At 43.8% G+C, this 21,883-nt stretch overlaps 1 protein-coding gene across 2 annotated transcripts in view; it reads right to left on the bottom strand.

Annotated features, from left to right (window-relative positions):
- Positions 1-1,509: 1,509 nt before the first annotated feature.
- The window catches only part of eIF2A (eukaryotic translation initiation factor 2A), a 30,949-nt gene continuing 10,575 nt past the window's right edge, over positions 1,510-21,883 (bottom strand). For both annotated transcript variants that reach the window (XM_077658716.1, XM_077658715.1), the window contains exons 8-17: positions 20,580-20,697; positions 19,615-19,731; positions 16,413-16,481; positions 11,356-11,456; positions 9,975-10,150; positions 8,874-9,037; positions 6,817-6,992; positions 5,519-5,641; positions 5,370-5,435; positions 1,510-1,603 (exon numbers count right to left, since the gene is read on the bottom strand). In XM_077658716.1, the coding sequence (XP_077514842.1) occupies positions 1,541-1,603; positions 5,370-5,435; positions 5,519-5,641; positions 6,817-6,992; positions 8,874-9,037; positions 9,975-10,150; positions 11,356-11,456; positions 16,413-16,481; positions 19,615-19,731; positions 20,580-20,697 (1,173 nt within the window). In that variant the 3' untranslated portion in view covers positions 1,510-1,540. The remainder of the gene's footprint in view (positions 1,604-5,369; positions 5,436-5,518; positions 5,642-6,816; positions 6,993-8,873; positions 9,038-9,974; positions 10,151-11,355; positions 11,457-16,412; positions 16,482-19,614; positions 19,732-20,579; positions 20,698-21,883) is intronic.

The following is a 21,883-nucleotide window of genomic DNA, read 5'->3' as shown; positions in this document are numbered from 1 at the left end:
GGGTCCACGGCCGCCGTCTAATTGGGCACTGGACTACATGTGCTCGTAGTACAGGAAAGAGTTGAGAATTTAGCTCCCCCACGTTCTTTCTCCCCACAGCCCAGAAAACCGGTTTTCCCGAGGGTCGTGAAAAGGTCTGTAGAAACTAGGTTGCTAGGTCACCCTGCTACAGTGGGCAGGTAAGCAATTCGGTGCCAGGTAGCTACCTGCCACGATGGGCAGGTTGTGATGATGTCACAAGGTCATGTGACCTTTCTCGACCAATCGGGGTAACCCAGGTTGCAACGACATCGCAATGTTTCTTGACATCTCATGACCAATCAGTGAATTTCGTGACTTTGGACAGCACATTTTGCTGCTGACGTGAGCTCCAGTGTTACTGCATTAATAACCAAAAATATGTTGCCATTACATAAGTACACCATCTGCCATTTAAGGAGGAGGAAAACTTTATTGCAGGAAAAGGAATGAGATAGGGGAGTGATGAGCAGTGTGGTCAGTTTCCTTAGTCCAGGGCTCTGCTGGCTTCGGCTGCTTCGTGGACCATGTGGATGATTCGTTGCTGGTCACCCAAGGCCTCACTGTACAGCACCGCTTCCCACTGCTCGTATGTGTGTCCGGTGAGCATTAGGTTTAGTGGTTTGGCTGTGCACCCCCATGATATGTGAAAAAGATTTGGGCAGGCACCGCACCAGGTGCACTTAGAGCTATAGTGGGTTGGGTATATTTTGCTGCTAATGTAAAAGCTGGGAAACGTGTTTGTGTAGATGAGTCGCCAATCTATGGCTTCTGCAGTTGTGAGGTTTTTGTGTGGGGGAGAGTACTTGCGCCTTTTTAGCCTGAGGTGTTCAAGTCGATCCCAGTGGGTATGGGGCAAGGGGATGGGGCAGGGGTGTGGTGCTAGGTCCGCCCAGTTAGGTCTTGGGCTAGACCATGTGCTACCTCACTTCCTTCCAGGCTGTCGTGTCTGGGGTCAAAACGATGCAGTGGTGTGGTTCGATTGAAGTCGAGTATGGCTGCGAATTTAGCGGGAATTCAGCCTTGAGTGAAGTTTCTGCATGCTGCTTGACAGTCGGTTATGATGGTGGATGATAAACTGACTTTCTTTCTGTGAAGGACTGTTAGTTTGATTGCAGTGGTTTCGGCCGCTTGGGGATTGCCCACACGTATTTATGCCTGTAGGAGGCTTATGCTTCGGGTCCACTACCACCACAGTAAACATGTTGGGGGTGGGATATGCCAAAAGTCGTATATTTGGCAGGAACATATACCAGGAAGGTTTCAGAATGTGGAATTTGTCTGCTCTTTCTACACTGTGCATAAATAAGATTGGTATTTAAGTTCGGAGTTCCTGCAATTCTGGAGCCAGCTGACGTTTCACATGTAGTTCTACTGTATTTTGTTTTTGCACTGCAGATCGCTGTTACAAAGGCCACTGAATTACCCAGGCCTTTGCACTGATCCACTAAAAGTGCACAGATTTCAAACAACAGGTAATAAAGAAAGAGCCAAGCAAAAATGCATATATTTTATTGCACGTTCATTGCAATTCTAGAGCTTGCAGTTCATCAAGAAGGTCCTGCTCCCGCTTTATCTTCTCAAGCTGCACACAAACAAAAAGTGTAAAATTTGCATGGTTAAAAGCTTTCCTGCAATAAATTTGCTACTGACAAAAGCCATCAAAAAATACTCAAAGGCAAACTGATTGGCTGGTTTGCGTGCCTGGAGGCTTGGAACGCATTAAGCATGCTTTGCAGCTCGAACCGCAGCCGCACCAATGCAAGCAGATGTCACGAGGCACTAAGTGCTCACACATGGCTGTTTGGGCAATACTGTTGTGCACAAGCAGAGCAAAACTTCCATTTCTCAGTACATAGCATGTTTGCGCAGTTAAAATAATGCAACACACTCTGCTTGTTTCTGTCGGACCATGTACCTGAACACTGTACTGCGATGACTTCATTTAGCCTAGCCTGATGCACCAGCAGGACTTCCCACATACTTAATGAAAAGCATAGCGAGTGCAAGAAAATGACAACAGACCAATAATAGTTACACATGCGCTACTCCAAATTAGTTTATTTATCAGCCACTGGGCTTATTCACATTGATGTGCATAAGTGCTCAAAAGCAGAACTCATTGCTACCATTATTACAGAGCTAACAAAATTATTGTTTATATTTGTTTTTAATGCAGGAATGCATTCAATGTCTATGATGAAGAGCACCCAGAGAGAATTGTGTTTACTGTGTCTTTATAAGCATACACTGCAAACATGGCTGCGTTCTACCATATTTACTCTCGTAATGAGCCCACTGACATAGTGAACCCATCCCTCACTTTTGTCGTTGAAAATTATTTTAGTGCGAAATCACTATTTATTGTAGTCCCAACCAAAAATCCTGCCTGAAGCCTCGGAGTAACTCTGGTTAGTTCAAAGGAGCGTCACGCCAGCTGTAACCAATGGGAGGGTGACCTAGAGAGTTACCTTGGCCAAACCTAGCATAGTAACTGCCCATGCAGAAATAAAGTAAATATTGCCGCGCCTGGGTTTTGAACCCAAGGCGGCGCAAACAGATCAGCTACGCTGGCCACTGCACGAGAGCACTATGCTATTGTCACAGTAAATCACGCCAGTGCCAAACTGTAACACACTCTCGTGCTGTGCATTGCACACCGTCGTCTACACCAACTTCTATCTGCGGCACGAACAGATCAGGTCAGATCAGCTTAGCTTAACCTCGATCAGAGCTTAACCTGAGCCTAATATCATCGCCAGACATGCCGACGTCCCAGAAAAACAAAACCATGAACCAAGCAGGCTAAACACATGCTTTAGCACATCTACTCGGTTTCATTACATTAAAACTCTCACTTTTTTTAAGTGTTTGCTTTCCCTGGCATGTTCCTCAGTTTTGCGCAGTCCGCAGCCTAGACCTTTGCAGCATGCCAAGGTGCTGCGCGCCAAAATTTGGAGGGGGCATTTAAGCTTTGCATTAATGGTATAACATGATAGCATAATGGGTTAATTCCCATATAAGCAGAAGGTCATTTTTACTTTACATTCATAGATTCCTGGGAGTCCTCATACTCCTCCTGGCGCAGTGGTGCAGCGATTAAGCGATGCGTTATTGCCCTGCGATGGCAAGTGCTCCCAGCAGTCGGCCTTGTGCCTCTGACGCCATCGCGTTAATAACGTCACAGTGTATTAATCTTTTGACGAGAGCTCCAGCGACAGGTGGCTTGCTCAGTGAACTTGGCAGAGTGGCAAGATGCTGTGTGCCCTTGACAAGAGCGCTGGTGGTAGTGGCTTGATCGACGCGCTCGAAATCAGGAGCAAATATGCTTAACTGCTCTCACCCTGCAGCTAACGCTTAAACATTCACATTACACACTTGTAACCATCCTGCGAGTTTTTAGTATGCTAGTGCTACTGCCCACAATTACGGTATTCACCGGGGTCTGTCCGAAGCCGTGCCACGACCTTGAAGCACAAGAGATAAGTAGTAGAACTGTTTGGAGACAGAGGAAAGAAGCGATAAGGAAAGAAGAGATAAGTAGGTGGCGACGAGCGCTTCACGTGGCTTAGCCAATCAGGAGGAGGCGAGGCCACACAGCTGCAGGCAATGAGACTGCAGACGTATAGTGCGCGTTCTGCGGATAGTGTGGGATTCTCGCTGGTGACTCCGGATGGAGCAGATGCATGTCGTTCGCGCTCCCTTAAGCAGTGCCAACGCACCCACTTCACATTTGATTAGCTATGCAAATCGGCTGTCAATTTTTTAACCTCGCGTAAAAAACGTGCATCTGACCTTCAGGGCCAGTGTTTAGTGTTTGCATGTTCGCTTTATCTCGCTGCGATTGGCTGGCGCCGTCAACTATCACAGTATAGTCGGATCGCACCGCGATAAAGAAAACCCCTTTCGATATGAACGATGTTAACACCGGCGACACGGACGCGGCTGACCGCATGCTTTTGTTGATGTTGAATGGATCGGTGAGCGACGGGCAGGCGAGCGCACATATGATATGAAATTTCTATTCTCGCATAAAAAAGATTTATCGAAACTTCTTTTCCCCATGTAATGAACCTTCCCCCAAACTGATGCCAGCTTTTCTGGAAAAGAAAGTTGGTTCACTACGCGAACAATTATGACAAGCTTTGAAGAAGAGGATGATTAGAAAAACAAAAGATATAGATCAAGAAGATAGCATTGAGGGAACACATGAGATTCTATGGGCACTGCCACAAGAAGAAGAGCACCAGAAAAGCATGGTAACTGTTGTATGAATCTCTCTGCCTCTTTTTGCTCAGTCATGCTGAGGTCTCCGAGGAGAAGGTGCCTATGACTAGAGAAAAAAATTGGCGGTAATTTAGCTCTGGTTAAACCTGGAGTGACACGATAGCTACAGCTGGCTGAGTGGAGCTTGGTCACATGACCAACCACGTGATCAACCACGGCGCCGCGTCGCTGGCAGCTGCTCCGCACCACGTGACCAAACACGTGACAGGGTGGCATGCAGCCACAGGGTGGTGGTGTAGCCACAGGCTGGCGGCACTGCCACGCTGAAGGCTTGAAATGCTACCGTAATGTAGCTATTGCTACAAAAGAGCAGCGACTACCCAGCAAAGCACAAACTGCCTACGTAAACACTCAGGTCTGGTGACACCTAATGCTGTGAGGAACACTAACCAAGCGTTCAAATCAAACTTGGTCGTCCTCCTGGCCACAGGAATTCCAGGTCAAACCTCAGGCCCGTTTGCAAGCCAGGCAGCGTATCGCCCTCATCCTGCAGACACTGCCTGGTACTTGCCATGCTTTTCAGTCAAGTACACTAACCAAGCATTCAAATCAAACTTGATCGTCCTCCTGGCCACAAGAATTCCAAACACCTTTCCTATGGTTGGCTACATAACGAGTGGGCTTTCTCTGAATACAGTATACAAAAAAAAAAGCAAGTACAACCCAACCAAGAGATGTGCCACACATGCTACACACACCTCCTACACCCTAGGAAATATGTTTGTTCTCAGTTAAACAAAAATGACAAAGGACAGCAGGTGCCACAATAAGCAATGTAAAATAATCAAAACAGTGACTGCCAGTGCCATGTCACTATTAGATTACAATAAGAGATGGTACCTAGCCTATCATGACAAATGGTGCTAAATTGTTTAAACAGAAAAAGTAGTAACAAAACATGACCAGAGAATGAGACAAGAACACCAACAACTTGTGTTTTGCTTCCTTATGTGCAGATCCACTGGAGATGTGCGCACCACACACTATGGCTCTATCAACAGATATTTTTAGTGGCAGTGTTTGAAATAAAATTATGCAGGGTGAACAAGCCCCCATGATGTTACCTGGTTTGCTTCTAGTTTCTTTCCTGCCTGGAGTTCTTCCTTGAGTGTAGCTATCTGGCCCAGCTTCTGCACAAAGTAGAAAACATGCTTGTGTCATTCACCTAAATGAAAGCACTTCAGAAAATAAAGGGCAAGAAAGAGTAACCTGCCTTCTTCACATTCCGAATTTTCTTTTCCCGGCTAACTTCCTCCGTATCCTGTGCTGCAGAATTCTGCCCCATAACTTCAACAACTGTCTGTATTGCTGATGCTTTATCTGTAACCTCTGCTGCCTGGAAGAAAAAATGTGCACTTTTATTAAATCTTGATCCCACCTTATAAAATGCCTAAATCTGGCTCTTGAGCATTAAACTGAGCCACCATTTGTACCATGGGTCACTCTTGCAGCAACAGGGTGTGGTCACAAAAACCCAGGCCAAAGCTTAGAATGTTAACAAACCATGAAAGCAACCATGTAGTATGTGGCTGAACACAGCAAACATAAAAAGACAACTTCAGACATGGTAGTTACGCACACACACACACGACAGGGTATGGCGCGTGCGTGCGTGCATGTGCGTGCGTGTGTTTCGCGCAACTACCATGTCTGAAGTATTGAACCAACTAGCCCGACAACACGTTCAACTTCGTTATAAAAAGACAAAGGGCCTTGAAGGGTACTGATGAAACAAATGTCTGACCAAATGAATGCAAGGCTTCTCTTGGCTCCGATCTTGCAGCAAGTAAAAACTCGAGCCTTGTAACATACAGCTGGGAGAACACCCCCTGCACACCTTCACTGCAACCAGCTATGATGTACAAGCAGTCATGTTAAAAGGCAGATGACATTTTTTAGCCTCTTCATGCAGATGGGATAAGCACTGATGTGAAGGCAGCGGAGTTATCTGTGCTAAAGCGTATTTTATTTTTAATGTGATAACAGCAGGGAGCTCGCGTCGCAGAAAATCCGGCGTCGTTGACCGAGAGCGAAAAATCCCAAGAGAAGAAACCTAGGAGGTAGGTGGGTCAGCTAGGTCATGTGACCTTGTGGCATCATCACAACCTGCCCACCGGATTGTGAGCAAACTGCACACAATGGTAGGTGGCAGTGGAATTAATGATAAGTCCTGAGAGGTTGCTGTGAACAGCAACCTAGATCACACATGTCCCACCGGTGGCAGCACCTGCCATCACAGGGTGGGGGCGCACCACTGTGCCAGAAGTGACACGAGGACTCCCAGGGATCTATGAATGTTAAGTAGAGAATGCCCAATTCTGCATATATGGGCATTAACCCATTAGCTATTTCATCATATCCTTAAGGCAGAACTTAAGTGTTCCCCTCCTGCCAATTTTTTTGTCAGCTACACCGATGCCAGCAGGTTTCAGCAAAAGCGTTCAGTAGAGTAGAAGGCCCACACTCTTAATATGGCTGTTTATCGAATGCCTCCTAAGTGATTTCCCTTGCCTGAGGGTTCTCCTTCTTTGCCTTCTTGGCTTCTTTCCTCTTCTGGTTTTTGATTTGTGTCTTGGACTTCGGGGCGGAGTCGGCAGCCTTGTCACCAGATGAGCTCTCATCATCCTTGACCTTAAATGAGGCAGGCTGTCCTCTGGCACATGGTGGCCGGTACACCTGCTTCGACGCTGCCAAACATAAAAAAAATAATCCTACATCAGCACCAGTAATTATGCGAAATTCGCTCTTGAGATCCCTGATATTTTTAATATCACATGAGTCGAATATCCAGTCTGTTGGGAAGCACAGCATGACAGAGCACAGTGGTTAAAAGGACACTGAGGATAACTACATCCAATCCAATGTTTGCTCTTCGTAAAAATCAATTGTGCGGCTCTTTCTCGCCATGCTGATGTTTGTTCTCCACCAAAAGACACACTTGTTGCCTAAAAAATGTGATATAAAAATGAAGAATTTTTTTCCCCGTTCAATTCTGTTCTCTTCTCAGCGTCCGAAGGAATATAGTGTGGACACACAAGTCATACAAGTGCGAACGTCAACCGCTGCAGGCTTTCCTCCAGTCTTTGCCACCAAGAAGCCTTCCAAATCAGTGGAGGTTGGCCGACGTCACTAAAACATGTGCACTGTGGCTTGAAAGACTAAGTGAAATGTGCAGCCATACGTCACTGATTAACATGTCCCATGCTCTACTGCCTTCTGCACAAGCTGTCAGAGAAATACAAACACAGTCACATAGCGAAACTTCTTAACAATAACACCTGAAGCATCCTCACCATCTTTGCATCTGATCAGATATCACACTTCTTCCCTCATAAAAAAAAAAAAAAACGAGAATGCAATTTTAATGTCTCTTCCTTTAAGAATCGCTCTATCTTACTGTTCAAAGCTTGAGTGATTTTATTCCCCGGGGATGACCTAACTGGCATCAGTAGGCATTTCATTCTGGTGTCCTGCAGTGCCTTTTTAGTGTGTTAGCAGTATAGTCCTGTTTGACCAAAGACTGTAGTGTTTCTCTCTCTCTCTCTCTGTGCATGCATGTGTGATGCCTCCACCCTCTGCAGGAAGCACCCTTCTATGCTCCACAAGCAACCTCTATGCTCCAGAAGCATCTGCCCACCAGAAGGCCACTCGGTACAGGAACGAAAAAGTGATGACGAACTCCAAATGACAGATGCAATGGCAAGGCGATCAAAGTAAAAGAGAAATGCACAACCAATACTGCTAACACAGATTGGTTGCATCATCTTTTATGATCACCTGTGCAATCTTTTTCTTCTTAGATTTCCCCTAAGCTCCTGTTAACAACTCTAAATCTTAAGCAATAAGGCCCATATTTTCTTCACTTTGTATTGGTATTGGTACGTGGAGTTTGAAGCAACACGTGCACTATGAGGGACGCCTTAGTGGAGAGCTCCAGCTTAATACGGACCACCTGGGGTTCTTTAATATGCAATGGTATTGCACAGCATATAAGCGTCGTTAGTATTTTGCCTCCACTGAAATGTGGCTTCTGTGACTGGGATTGAACCCAAGACCTTGGGATCAGCAGTCGAACACTTTATTTAAAGTACTTCCTCATGGGTCGGCAACTCATATCTACAGAATTATGTCTTTTTACAACGTAACAGGTACTGCTGCTTTGACTTCAGAGCATTTATTCAAAAGAAGCTTTTGAATAACCAAAGCCAACCTACTAAGAGCTGCCAAGCAGTGCATGCCTTAGTTTTTCACTTCTGTAAATTTCAGTTTTGACACATTCAAGCTTTCTCTTTGGTTGCAATTACTCTTTTGCTTTTCTGCAGCAAATGGCAGGATAACAGAGCTATGGTGCCCTGCCCATTGCTCTGCACTTAACTAGGAACACCATTCAAAAATAGAAGAAATGGAAACTGTTGAAGCACCATTAACCCAGTCGTACGTATTTGGGACATGAAAAGGTTCTTGAAAAGCATTTCCTGGACAGCACCTTGCCACTTCTAAAGTGTCGCCTCAATTTTATGATATGTGCCTCAGAGTCCCTTTTACATACTACACAGAGGTATACAGACCTTGTGGCTGTGAAGACTGAATGCCGCTGACTTGCTTGAAAGAGATTGGCTTAGCTGGGAAAGTGTTAGCAGGACATGGTTGCCACAACACATCCCAAAGCTCCTCCCCTTCACGACAGAGGTTTTCGTGCTGCAGGCTGCCTGAGTAGTGCCACACCTTGTATCTGCAAATTGATTAAGATTTATAGTTGGTTTTACGAAAAAAATGCTTAAGCTTTAATCTATGTTACAGTAGATGTCTCAAGATTAGCTTCAACTGTGTGGCCAGAACGAAATTCTATATTAGCAGTAAGCAAACATTTGCACACATCACCATGAAAAAAAAGCACCTGGACCTGAGGCGTCAGGCTCCGCTGGAGATAAGTGGTTGGCTGATACATACAGAAATGCTTCCAAGGGCCATGTATTTTAATTCAGCAACCTCAAAGAGTTTGACAGCACTTGCACCCAAAAACTACTCTGAAATAGCACAATTTGCAAAAGATTACTTGAAACATGTGACATTTTCCCACTAGTAGAAATATGGTGATTAAATTAACTACATCGCCTGGGAAGTTTTTGAGCACTTAGAAAGCAACATGCATTTGAATAGCACAACCTGTCCCATGAGTTGCTGACAGGTGGACGTCCGCAAACAAGAGTGAGATGGGTGCAGCCAGTTCTGTTCTTGACACAACAGTTTCATAAATGTGCTCTAGTGCAGATGCTAGAGCATTCACACATGCAAAAATGTCTTAAAGATTGTCTCGTCAAGCATGGCAGAGGCAAGAAGAGCCTTGTATTAAAACCCAGCACCCTCAAGATGGCTGCAGTTCATGTTAACGGTCTCCAGAACAGAGATGACAGACAGACGTTTACACAACATGAGCGCTGTGTCATGCAGAAGTTGCTGTCTGTTGCCCGTGTTTTCTGTGCAGTCCAAGCATGAATGAGTTACGCCTCACACAAATTTCTGTTCTTTTTCATGCAGTGGGTGAAGCTAAAATGGTCTGTACACCATAAAAAGACACCTGTCCTGTGCACCTCAAATAAAGAGCGCTCCCTTCCTTCATTGCCGCAAAGCTGAGAATTGCCAAGAAAGTAGAGAATGATGTCACGCACCCGTTGCCCACCCTCAGCCGAGGGGCAGTGGTGGCTGTCAGGTAGTGCTCACCGTCCGCACACCAACACAGCTGGGTGGAGTCTGCAGCCTGACTCCTGGACACCTGCTTGCGACCCTTCACATCCCAGACTTCCACGTTGCCTCGCAAATTACCAAAGCCGGCAAGAATCAGGAGTGTACACCGAATCAAGGTGGCAAAGGCACAATGGACTCACATACAGGCAAGAAAGGGTGAAGTGCACCCAAAAAGATGCTGTACATGCATGCGTTACATTGACCACTCCACTCACTGTGCACTGAACACTACAAGTGCAAGAACAAAAGATACGCCAATAATAAGGGGCCATATAACGCACCAAAAAAGTATATGGTGGATATGTTTTAATTTACAGCGGAAATGAAATGACCACCACAACAAAATAATGCACAGGATGAAAAAAAAAAATTCTCCAAAGCATAGCTGTGCAGTGCCCATAGCAAAGTATTGCATTTGGAATATAAATGACTACACCAAAAGCGACGTAAAAGTAGCAGTTTCAATAACTGGATTAAAAGAAGGGGGAGGGGGGAAGCCAGCATTATTATTAGCAGTAAGTGACAAAGAACTGAAAGTTCATTCCATTGTGTCACGCATGTGAGCTCATTGCTAACTCCAGCAGTCATTAAAGAGGCTCCTCATTATTTAAGTGCACCTGGTGTTGCATACAATCAAACATTAAATGCATAGGGAGCCCCCCCTCACACACACACACACGTACACTGACACTAATTAACGCCCCAAGAAAGGGAATATGAAAAACGTTAGTACAATAATTCCAATACTGCGCATTCTCTGGCCGGCAAACTATGCGCACCGGACCTGTGACAAACTTCCCCGTGCTTCTAAAATACAGCAAGCACCCGCCACAGTGCTTCAGTGGCTATGGCATTTGGCTGCTGAACCCAAGGTCAAAGTGCAGAGTACAGACCGCAGGATAGGTATACTCCACACCCTGCTACGAAGGCTGTGCACAAGGGCGCCCGAAAATAGTGTAATTTTTCGTTCTCAGTGCTTCCCACGGCATTTCTGCTGATCAAGCAGGCTTGGCTGTAAGCATTTTAACAGGGCAGCTAAGCAAACACCTAAAGCTTGATAAGTGCTATCTCTCACCCATCAGATGCACAAAATGCAACAAAGACAAGCCTCAAAAAGCATAAAAAAATGATTGAGTTAAATTGCATTTTGAGTGAAGAAATATTTGCACAAAGATGTCGAATGCAGGAGCTGCACACTTATTTAAAGAGATGAATCCTTTCTAAAGATATTTTCATCATCCTTTCAAAAAAAAAAAAAAAGAAAAGATGCGTGACAAAACAACAGGAAATAAAGTGAAGGATATGGGTTCCTTGCACGTTGTAGTAGACACAGTTCCTTGGGCCAGTACCCATGTCAAACACAGGGTCACAGTTGAGGTTGAACAGAGTGGCTTTTGCAGGCATGACTGTGCACAGATCAGGTTAAGGAAGATGGAAGACAGCAACTCCCCAATGTTCAGAAATCTCACCTAATTCTTTTCCTCAACTTGCTATTTTTACACTGCCCCAGCACAAGAAAAAGTGAAGCCATTCACGAAAACTACGCAATACTGTAATATTCGGGGCTTCCATGACAAGATAACAACCTTAAGCTTTATTCTAATTTTAATCTCAATCGACTTTACTTTCTGTACATCATAATACTTCATTATGTTAGCAATTCATCACCAACTCCAACTGCCTAGCAAACAATACATTTACTACAGTGGCATAGTGGCCATGGTGTTCTGATGCCGAGCTAACTGGTTTGATCTTGGCCACGGTGGCTATACTTTAATGGAGCTGGAATGCAAAAAGCCCAAGCACCGAGATACAGGGGAACATCAAAGAACCCTAGGTGGTTGAAATAATTTGAGGACCCACCATCATGATACGTTTCCAAGCCCAAAGTGTTGCTTTGGCACATAAAAACCCGTTAAGCTTAACCAATTAATTCCATAATACATACCCCTGTAGTGGCTCCACTATACACAGCACCATGCAATGCGAGCCAAGGAATTTAAAAAATCAACAGTTTCTGGGAACATGACTATAAAACAATTTGGACGATAGTTGCTTGGCTTTTGGTTTATTGGGGTTTAACATCTCACAGCGACTCAGTCTATGAGGGACGCCGTAGTGAAGGCTCTGGAAGTTTCAACCACCTAGGGCTCTTTAATGTGCACTGACACTGCACAGCACACGGGCCTCTAGCATTTCGCCTACATCGAAATAAGACCGCTGCTGCCAGGATGACAGTTGCCTAGAGCAAGCATGTGTACATTTTACTTCACATTGATCAAGTAGTTCATCAGTTAATTAGTTAACATTAATTAGCTCTTAAAACACTGGATGCATGCAAGAAGATTCAGGTAGAAAGTTGTACAGTACAAAAATGTCAAATGGTACAATCAAATACAGTAGAAGATTGTTAATTCAAACCCCGTTAATCCGGAAATCAAGATAATTCGAACTGCTAGCGCATTCCCGGCCAACACCATTGCAAGTCTATGGCATTAGATGCTAGCTAATTTGGGCGCTACGGGTCTTACACGGGGTAATTCCAACAGGCTCCTTAAAGGGGCTGGAAACACTGCTTGAACGGATGCCGGTTACACTTCAGATAGATTCTTTATGTCACACAGATGATGACTCAAAAAGAATTACGAGAATCGATGCATAGAATTGGGAGTTATTTAATGAAGAATTTTCAAAATACAAGCAAACAAAATGCTGCCCTCAACTCGATTTTCGCGCAGCTTCCCATTCCCATTTCACTCTCCCAATGACGACAATGCGACCAATCAAAAGAGCCTATCTGAGCACGTGGCGGAAGTTTGCACTCCATGGTTGCCTGTTCTCTGTAACTCGTTCATGCCAAGGCTGGCAGCGCCATTTGCATGGTTACAACAACCATGTGAACGCCCAGCTGACCCAGCGATGCTTCATTGTCACGTCGACGACGCAGAAGGGAACACTGATCAGTGACGTTCCCTTACTTATGGATCTGAACTCGAGCGCGAGATACTGCGACGGTGTGACAGCCTGCGCAAGATAACAGACACATTTAGCATAGCGCGTACCGCTACTGCTTACCGCCAACCATCGCCCGGTCGCTCCTAGCGCTCTAGTTGGTCACAGCGAGCAAGGAGCGCGCGCTGTTGATGGGAACGTGGCGCCATTTGGCGCCACCGCCCAGTGATCCTCTACAAGCTGACGATGGGCACTGCCTGCTAAATGTGAAATGAACACATCCTTCCTTGGGACCGAAACGAACGCTTATAGAGTGCAATGACTCGATCGGATCGATTCCGCAAAGCCGCTCTCAGATACATAGAAAGTAGCCATAAGCATTGAGTGCTAGGTCGTAGGATGTTTACAAAGAGGCGCAAAGTCCTTCGATGCAAAAAGTAGCCAGAGTCTCTGGTGGTGTATATTTGTTTTACTTGCTTTACAGTGCTTTTATCTAGGGCAAAAAAGTTGATTTTGTTAATGTAATATAAAACACAAAAACTTGACAAAACGTATCTTTAGTTATCAACACAATTTGCAGTATATTTACTCTTTGTCCAATCATCAAGCTACCACTAAGTGATGTCATATCCGCTGCTAAAAACCGCCACTGTATGGTGACACCGTCAGCGGCACGAATTTGCTTTTGTAAGCTAATTAAAATATTAAAAACCGCAGTATACGCGGTACGACTGATGCTAATAGCATCACTATAACTCATTCTATGCAACCAATAGTCAAAACAATGCACTAAAAATGTGTTTCGGGGCCCCTTTAAGAGGAACTGTGTCCAAGTATGACCAGCACGGCAATTGTCAAAATAGCCCTACTCAAACCATAACTGTATGCGACGGAATCGCCCGTGCATCTCTTAAGTGTGCACAATGGCAGACGTGATGGCGAATGGATGGTCCCATCTCTGAGAGTAGCCCGACTGCTTAGTTTCAGTTTAGCTTTTCCGAGTTTTGGGCCAGCCCACGGTGACACCGTCTATAAGCTGTGCGTCAGCCAACCGAGCCCAGCTGCGCGCCGTTTCAGATGCTAACTGGTAGCGCTGTGCGCTTCCCCTGATTCCAGCCACATGGTTCTTCAATTGTGCCGAAACTGCGCATTCATCTTGCGATGTTTGCTCTATGTACAGTGAACCCTTCTCAAACCTGATGCAGCCGCCTGTTAGGGGGCTCCACCACTACTGCGTCGCACCATGAAGGGTGCCGACGAGGCCCTTAGCATTTTGGAGCAATTCTGCTTCAATGCTCCCGACAGAGAGTACGCATAAATCCTTGATGGAAATGTGAAAAACAGTCATTTCATGCCTTTCACACCTCTAAAGCAGGTGACCATTGACTGATCTTTCACTAAATAAATTTACAGTGATGCAAGTAGATCTTGTCAGTTTTTTCATGGTCATTCAGTAATTTCAACTTTGGTAATTCGTTTTTTGTGGTCCGTTGAAGATCCAATTAACCAGATTTACTGTATAAGATTACTCTCAATGTCTTTTCTATGCTTCTCCAAGCTCATGAAACCCCCAAAAAAAGAAGAATGTCTCCACTGTTGGCATGCACTTATAGTTACTATGCTTGCATGAACATGGATTCATCAAATATATCACTACCAGCAGGTGAGCGAAGTCAGGTGAAGTATCTTCAAAACATGCTTCCGTGGTGAACATTTTGGATTCTGCAAATTTTGTTCTGAACACTTTTCTGAACGCTTTTCTGAACACTTTTCTGAACACTTTTGCAACAAAGCTCTCTACATGAAAAGAATGCCGTTTGTAATTTCCTTTGGTGCTTTACTTTCAAATTGCAGGTCTCTGCATATCTCCAGTGGTTCAGAAAATTATTAACTTTTTTTTAACTACTAAGGTAAATTAGCATGAATTTAAAAAAGCCTTTATTTCTAAAACAAAGGTGCAAACAGTACTGCACAAGTTTCTTTTCTGCTACACATAGCAGTTTTTGTTATGCTTGGACCACATTGTAAGGAATATTTCAAATATTGCTCAAAACAATCTTTTCTAAAAGTAGGTCACTGAAAAGTTGCTTAGAAGCCAAAAAATAACCTCACCACACTGACACCTCAGGCATTTGCAGTTTGCAACGGGCACTCAATGAAGACGAGAGATGCGAAAGGCTCCCTGTGTGGCAAATTTCAGTCTTTTCTATTTTACACCTTTTAAGCCGCCGCGGTGGCTCAGTGGTTATGGCACTCAGCTGCTGACTCAAAAGACGCCGGTTCCATCCCGGCCGCGATGGTCGAATTTCAATGGAGGCGAAATTCTAGAGGCCCGTGCATTGTGCAATGTCAATGCACGTTAAAGAACCCCAGGCGGTCGAAATTTCCGGAGCCCTTCACTATGGCGTCCCTCATAGCCTGAGTCGCTTTGGGACGTTAAGCCCCCATAAACCATGAACCATATTTTACACCTTCTAGTGCAGTTAACTCCACCAAAAAGAAATAAAATACAAAAACAGCAGCCTTCCAGACTTCTTGTGCGACATACAAGAGCTACTTGTAATCTCATGTGGATAGTTGCGACTTCCCACAGAGGTGTCTCAAAGGAGCACCTGCCAGCAAAGTCCACTAGTGCAAGCTGTAGACCTTTACAATAAGGGCTTCCTGGACATCGCCATATTGCTTGCTAAGCCGTCGTGTGCATCCCACGCTAGTGAGGTAGAAGTGATGGTGAAACCGGTTTGCGACAGTCCAGAGAGGAGGCATTTTGACATCTCCCTCGCCCGACACAAAGGTCCGTAATGACCATCTCAGTGCTGCCAAAATTAAACAGTTTGAGGGATGCCAGCATAAAGCCTGCAGAGAAATCATATTTAAGTGCACCGAATGTGGCGATATCAGTCTACTGTGTGGGCAAGGGACACCTAAATTGGTAAAATCTTGCATGCTGAACAGGCTGCTGGCAAAATCTACAGTTTCAAAACACTTGCTTTAATACAGAGGTCTTCAAACTGGGTTCCATGAAACCCCTTGGATTTTTTAGAGCACTTTCAGAGTTTCATGAGTACCTCAATCCATGCATGCCTCAACCCCCACCTTTCCTTTAGTCGCTTTTTTTTTTTAGTATTAACCATACAGGAATTAGTTACAACAGGCTGTTTCACTATATAGCTAGTCATTATTACTGAAATTGGCCATTTTCTTCAGGGGGTTGTACATATGCATGCTCTAATTGCATGCAGGTAAGGTAAGAAGGGATCGAAGGCAAGGTTTCTTGGTGTTCCTAAGCACCTTTTGAGAGCCGTTGGTATTCCCCCGAGGCCAAAAAAATTGAAGCTTCTTCGAATACACTACAGAACCAGCTTAAAAAAGCTTTGGTATATACTGGTATATACAAACTAAAAGGATACATCCATACACGACACAAAAGTGGTCGCAGTCAGGGCTCCACTGCACACTATATATGGGCCCATCTTTACCTGAAAAAGAAAAAAAATTGTTACAAGTATTCTTGACGTGTTGCACACAGCAGCATTCCTCTTATTAGAGCTCTTGAATATTAAAAATGAGCAGTTTTAACAGAGCACTAGCACTAATTTTCAATCTTGCAAAAATATTTACATATGCTTCTCACACGGTCATAGGTTTTGCCCTACAGACAAAGATGTCTGAACATAACTAATGCTTAGTCAAGCCTTCAAGTTAAAGACCAGGACTGCCCCATCTATCAAGATCAACAAAAATGTTACATCACGACTCGGCACAAAAATTATGACTTTCATATGACCAAGTAAGTTCAAGAACCACAATTCCTCTGCAGCCACTGCTATGGATCTTGATGTTGTTTTTGCTGAGAACCATGCCTCTAATTCAACAACAAGCGCATTGGAGCAGTTCTTGTCAAATTACTGTTCATTATTATTATAACTGTTGTTTTGTTGTTGTTGTTTCTCATTTTTTCTTCATTTCTTGTGACCAAACAGACGTCTAACATTTTTTTCTATTTTTCTCTATTTGTCTTTTCTTAAAAGGCAATCACTGAATTTTTTTTTCTGCTGTTTTCTCTGTCTTTTTACCATTTTTGATGGGCCTCGTCACTCAAGCCATTTTTGGCTTTGACAGGCCTGTAGCTGAAAATGTAACATGGAAATTGACAATAAAATTATCAATATTATTATTGTCGTTATTGCTAACAAAATACCTATGACAATTATAGATGAAAGAAATTCACATACGTTAGTAGCATCCTTTAAAGGGGCGTAGACACCTAACTTTTGGGTGCGTGTTTTCATTGCTATAATGATGCGTAAGGCGTTGTTATACATGGATTACCACCTGGTATTCTCCTATGGCTGCTAAATAATTTATAATCACATTTCTTTCTCGTGCTGTTTCGGTTTCTGTTTCAACAGCCAAATGAGGACTGTGACGTCAACGTGTGCTTACCGGTCACGCAAGACATGAAAAAACTGCAATCTAATCGCTGCTTCCACATTAGTTGTCATTCTGGCTCTTGAGGAAAGCTGGCTTCAGCACTGCAGTAAATTAAAACTATGAAGCAGCAGTTATATAGGTGTTTTTCCATGCCTCACGTGACACAAAACCACTCTTTGACGTCAAAGCCATCATTCAGCTGTTGAAACTGAAACTGAAACAGCATGACAAAAAAAATTCGATTATAAATTATTCAGCGGTTGTAGGCTAGTATCACATGGTGATTCATGCTAGTAGTCTCTTCCGCATCATTGTAGAGAATAAAACATTGGTCCAAAATTAAGAGTCTATACTCCTTTAACTGGGCACATTTAATTGAAGGCGAACAAGTAGAGATAGTTTATACAAAGATGTGTCATAAAATTGACGAGCTGGAAAAAACTTTTATGCGGAATATTGTATGTAAAAAAAGGTAGACTAACAAGCAGCTGAATCCCGAAATTCTGTGGGTAATCGCGAATAGAGAGAAGCTTTGGAAACATTCTAAACATTTCTCCTAAAAACGCGGACATTCGTTCAGAATATAGAGCCGTAGGAAACAGGGTTGTGGCATTTATGCGATCTGCATGGTGCCTGTATTTTCAGCAGCAGTTCGAATGTTCCTTTAAAAATCCCACAACGATGAGGTCGCTGATAATCACCTTCGTGGAAAAGATGGGCATGTGCCGTGTTCTGACATTTCGGTAGATGACCCTGTTTCAAAAGGTGATGATTTCAATCAGTATTTCACGCTTCCGGCAGCAATGGCAGCAACTCGACAGGGCATTAAGTGCACACTTAAAGAGTCATTATCATCGTTGGCGTATCTTCCAAGGCTATCAAAAGAAGATCTTGCAAGGTTGGCATTTAGCTTCAGATGAAATAAGCCCGCTGGAATTGATGGCTTATCGGTTTCACTGCTGCAATGGAACTTTCACGCTCTCTCGGAAATTCTGCTGTTTTGATTAACCGGTTTTTGGAAAACTCTGTAATGCCAAAAAATTTGAAAAGTGCTATCGTAAGGCCACTGTTCAAGGGAGGAGGAATGCTTTTAAGAACTACCGATCGATTTCTGCCGATTCTATCATAAATACCGGAGAAATTTCTACTTGAATGCATGACATCCTTCTTAAACAAATTCACAGTCCTTTTCAAACTGTCAATATGGCTTAATTACAGGAAGGGGCACTATATTAATTCTTGAGGAATTTACAGAGTTCTACACTGCTTTCAAGGAAAGCTCATTTAGCTGCGCTCTCTTTTTCGATGTTAAGAAACCCTTTGATACAGCTAATGATAGCATTTTATTGCAAAAACTGTACCTACTGGGCTTTCGAGGTCCCTTTTATGCTATTATCAAGAATTTTTTTATGCGGTCATACACAAGTTGTCAATTATATACCCAAACCGAACCTAATGGGAAGCTGCTTATGAAGGCAGGTGTACCACAAGGCACATAAACACCATCTGGCTCAAGGGTTCCATGGTCGAGAGTCAACTAAATAAAGGACCATGTAATGTTAAAGCACACATGGTCCAGCCACTCATATGCCTTCTTGCTCAATATTAATTTGCATGCAGTGCCTATGGGCTAACTGTTGCTGCTTTAGTTTCATATCCTCTCCAGCAGCAGCGGCTCAATAGCTGTACTGTTATGCTACCAAGCACGAGACTGCAGGCTTGATTCCTGACTGCAGCAGCCATATTTCGATGAAAGTGAAAAGCAAAAGACCGTACACCGAGATTTCAATGCAGGTTGAAGGACTGTTGGGGCTACCTGGAGCCCTTCACCACAACATACCATGTTGCTGCTCCCTTGCCCTTGGCACGTAAAAAAATTGCCGTTTATTATAGTTTTATGTTGTTGATGTTTCAGTGAAGCCTGTGACATCAAATCAGAGGGAGCTAGCTAGACATGGTCATGTAGCCTACATCACTGATTATCGAATATCTAAGTAAAAGAAAGAAAAGTGCCTGTCGAGTTCAATGTAAAATGCATTCGCCACATATGCGGCTTTACATGAGAGCATGATGAGCCTGAATAATAAAGGCAACCACTGTGTCGATACATGTGAAGCCCTACATGCACATGTACCCTCATCCGCACCCACACCTGCACCTGCGCACACAAATACTTGCCTCGTTTCACCATGGCCGTGTCTCCATTGGTTCTAAGGAAATGCAATCCCTGGTCACCATAATATGAGCCTCCCGTCTTGTCCACTTCAGTGCTTGTGAGCAGCAGCACGCCAGTGCCTGGTAACAACGATCATGTTCAATAAACACGATATGTACTACTGAGCTAAAATAAAATATCAGGCACATTAAAGGGTGATTGAGGACAAATTGAAGTAGGCCTGGATCGACCGATTACCACTTGCTCACGGCAAGGAAGCTACTTTTGCTGAAAACGGAACTACAATAGGCTACAAGGAAGAGCAGAATATAAGGCAGGTACCGCCACTACATGCCATTTTTAAAGCTAGACTGCAGGGCTGCCTGGAGACATTTTGTTGCAAAGAGAAAACAGGGGATTACGCACACCTGAATATTCGGGTGAATTTTGTATTGTTATCATTAGTGCCCATTTATTCTCTAAAGAATAGGAAAAGATACCTAAAATTTTAAAAAGACACAAGGTAAACCCAAACCCTCAACATCACCCCTAAACTAACAAGTTTTAATAACAGTGGCGGGGAAAAAAACACTCCACCTTTAACTCTGTATATTTCTCTAATGGAAGCACCTTCTGCTGCTGCGTGAATATCAGCAAAGTCACAAAAGGTGCAGCTATGAATTTTAATTTGAACGAAGAACAAAACTTCATAAAGTTGTCCTCAGTACCCACTTGAGGCCTCGTTTTACAGCCACAATCTTCTTGGAAAGTCTCACAAATCCTACTGCAACCACGAGGTTACTCTCTCATGTTGTGGGTGACCCACGGTAATATATTTGGGCCCCGCTGCATCTAATGAACCGATAATGGGAAAGCCGTCAGCATGGCATACAAAACAGCAGCACTGAAAGACTGGAATTCAAGCTCCAAAATACTTTAGCATTAAAACAGTAAGAAAATTATTTTAAATTTGAGCCTTAGTACGAACCCTTTTTGTTCCAATAAAAATCCACCTTGTCTGCCTTGTAGAAACTTTTATTAGCGATGCCTGCATTCGGACCATCATAATTTGAATGCCTGAATGCTCTCACAAAGGATGGCTGGCCCTGCAAGAGTAACGACAAATGCAAAATACAATGTGCTTTAATAAAAGTGTAATAATTTCATGTGAAAAGTGCGCAATTAAGCACACAATGGCCATTCATGGTAGGACAAAAGGCTACAATTAACCTTGCTAGAGTTATCAATTTTAGAAATTTATCACTCTTTCACATCCGTAAACTGTGCACAAAAGGAGTCTTTATGAAGTGGACTGCTGAACAGACTTATGAAATTCACATTCAAAGCTACATAAAAAAATTAAACAAGGCAAATCGGTGAGAAAAAACCTGAAAATATGACCTGCAAATATTTCACTTGCATGGCTGTTAGATTCACTGAGATGATGTGGCCATCTGGCTTGGTAGCCCTAGAATTCTTTGTCATACAGCTGTGGCTTGTTAGCCCCTCAGTCTTGCATACAGCTTGCTTATCTGTTTAACATGCTCACTGCGGCAGCGATTTTCAGTCTTAATCCCTGTGTATCACGGCACAATGGAGAGCTACTGGCAAGACAAGCTTTTTGCACCACCAACAGACGGCAGCAGCAACCTGGCCTGTGTGGTTTTCGTGAGCTTTTGTGAAAAATCTGAGCTGTCGCACGGCTTCATCATGCAACTCGGTAGTCATGACCGCACAGCATGAAGTCACGATGTGACTCAGAGGAATCCCACAACACAGAGAATGTGTCAATGATCTCACTGCATTACTGGCTTAGTTTTCACAGAATTATTGGACAACTGCAATGGAGTACCAACCAAACTGCAGTGCACAGCCCTGCTAGTCAACTAAACTACAAATACCTTCTGTCAAAAAAGTGACCAGCCAATTCACTGCCATCTGATATACTTGGTCTTTTCTCTCAACTTCACTGCTTTCTATTTTTTTTTCCCTGTGATTTTTCTTTTTCCTGGTGACACCGGTCCAGTCTACTGGCTGACTGCACCCTCTTAGGTCAAGCTGGTATACTATATACGAAGACAAACTAGGAAAGCCTTAGTGGCAGTCAGATTACATCAATGCATGGACATGCTGCAAAATGCAACCTTTTGACATGGTTTGGCCGCAAAACAAGCCGGGGGCAAACAAAAATTTTTAAACCTGTCCGGCCAAATTGCAAATCCCAGCCAAAGTCTGAAGGCACACAGAGCCCTAAAATGCTTTGCTTTGTTACCTGACAAAGACAATCTGCCG

Source organism: Amblyomma americanum, chromosome 3, assembly GCF_052857255.1.
Source record: "Amblyomma americanum isolate KBUSLIRL-KWMA chromosome 3, ASM5285725v1, whole genome shotgun sequence".
Taxonomy (NCBI): Eukaryota; Metazoa; Arthropoda; class Arachnida; order Ixodida; family Ixodidae; genus Amblyomma; species Amblyomma americanum.
This window is presented reverse-complemented; position numbering and strand designations above follow the sequence as displayed.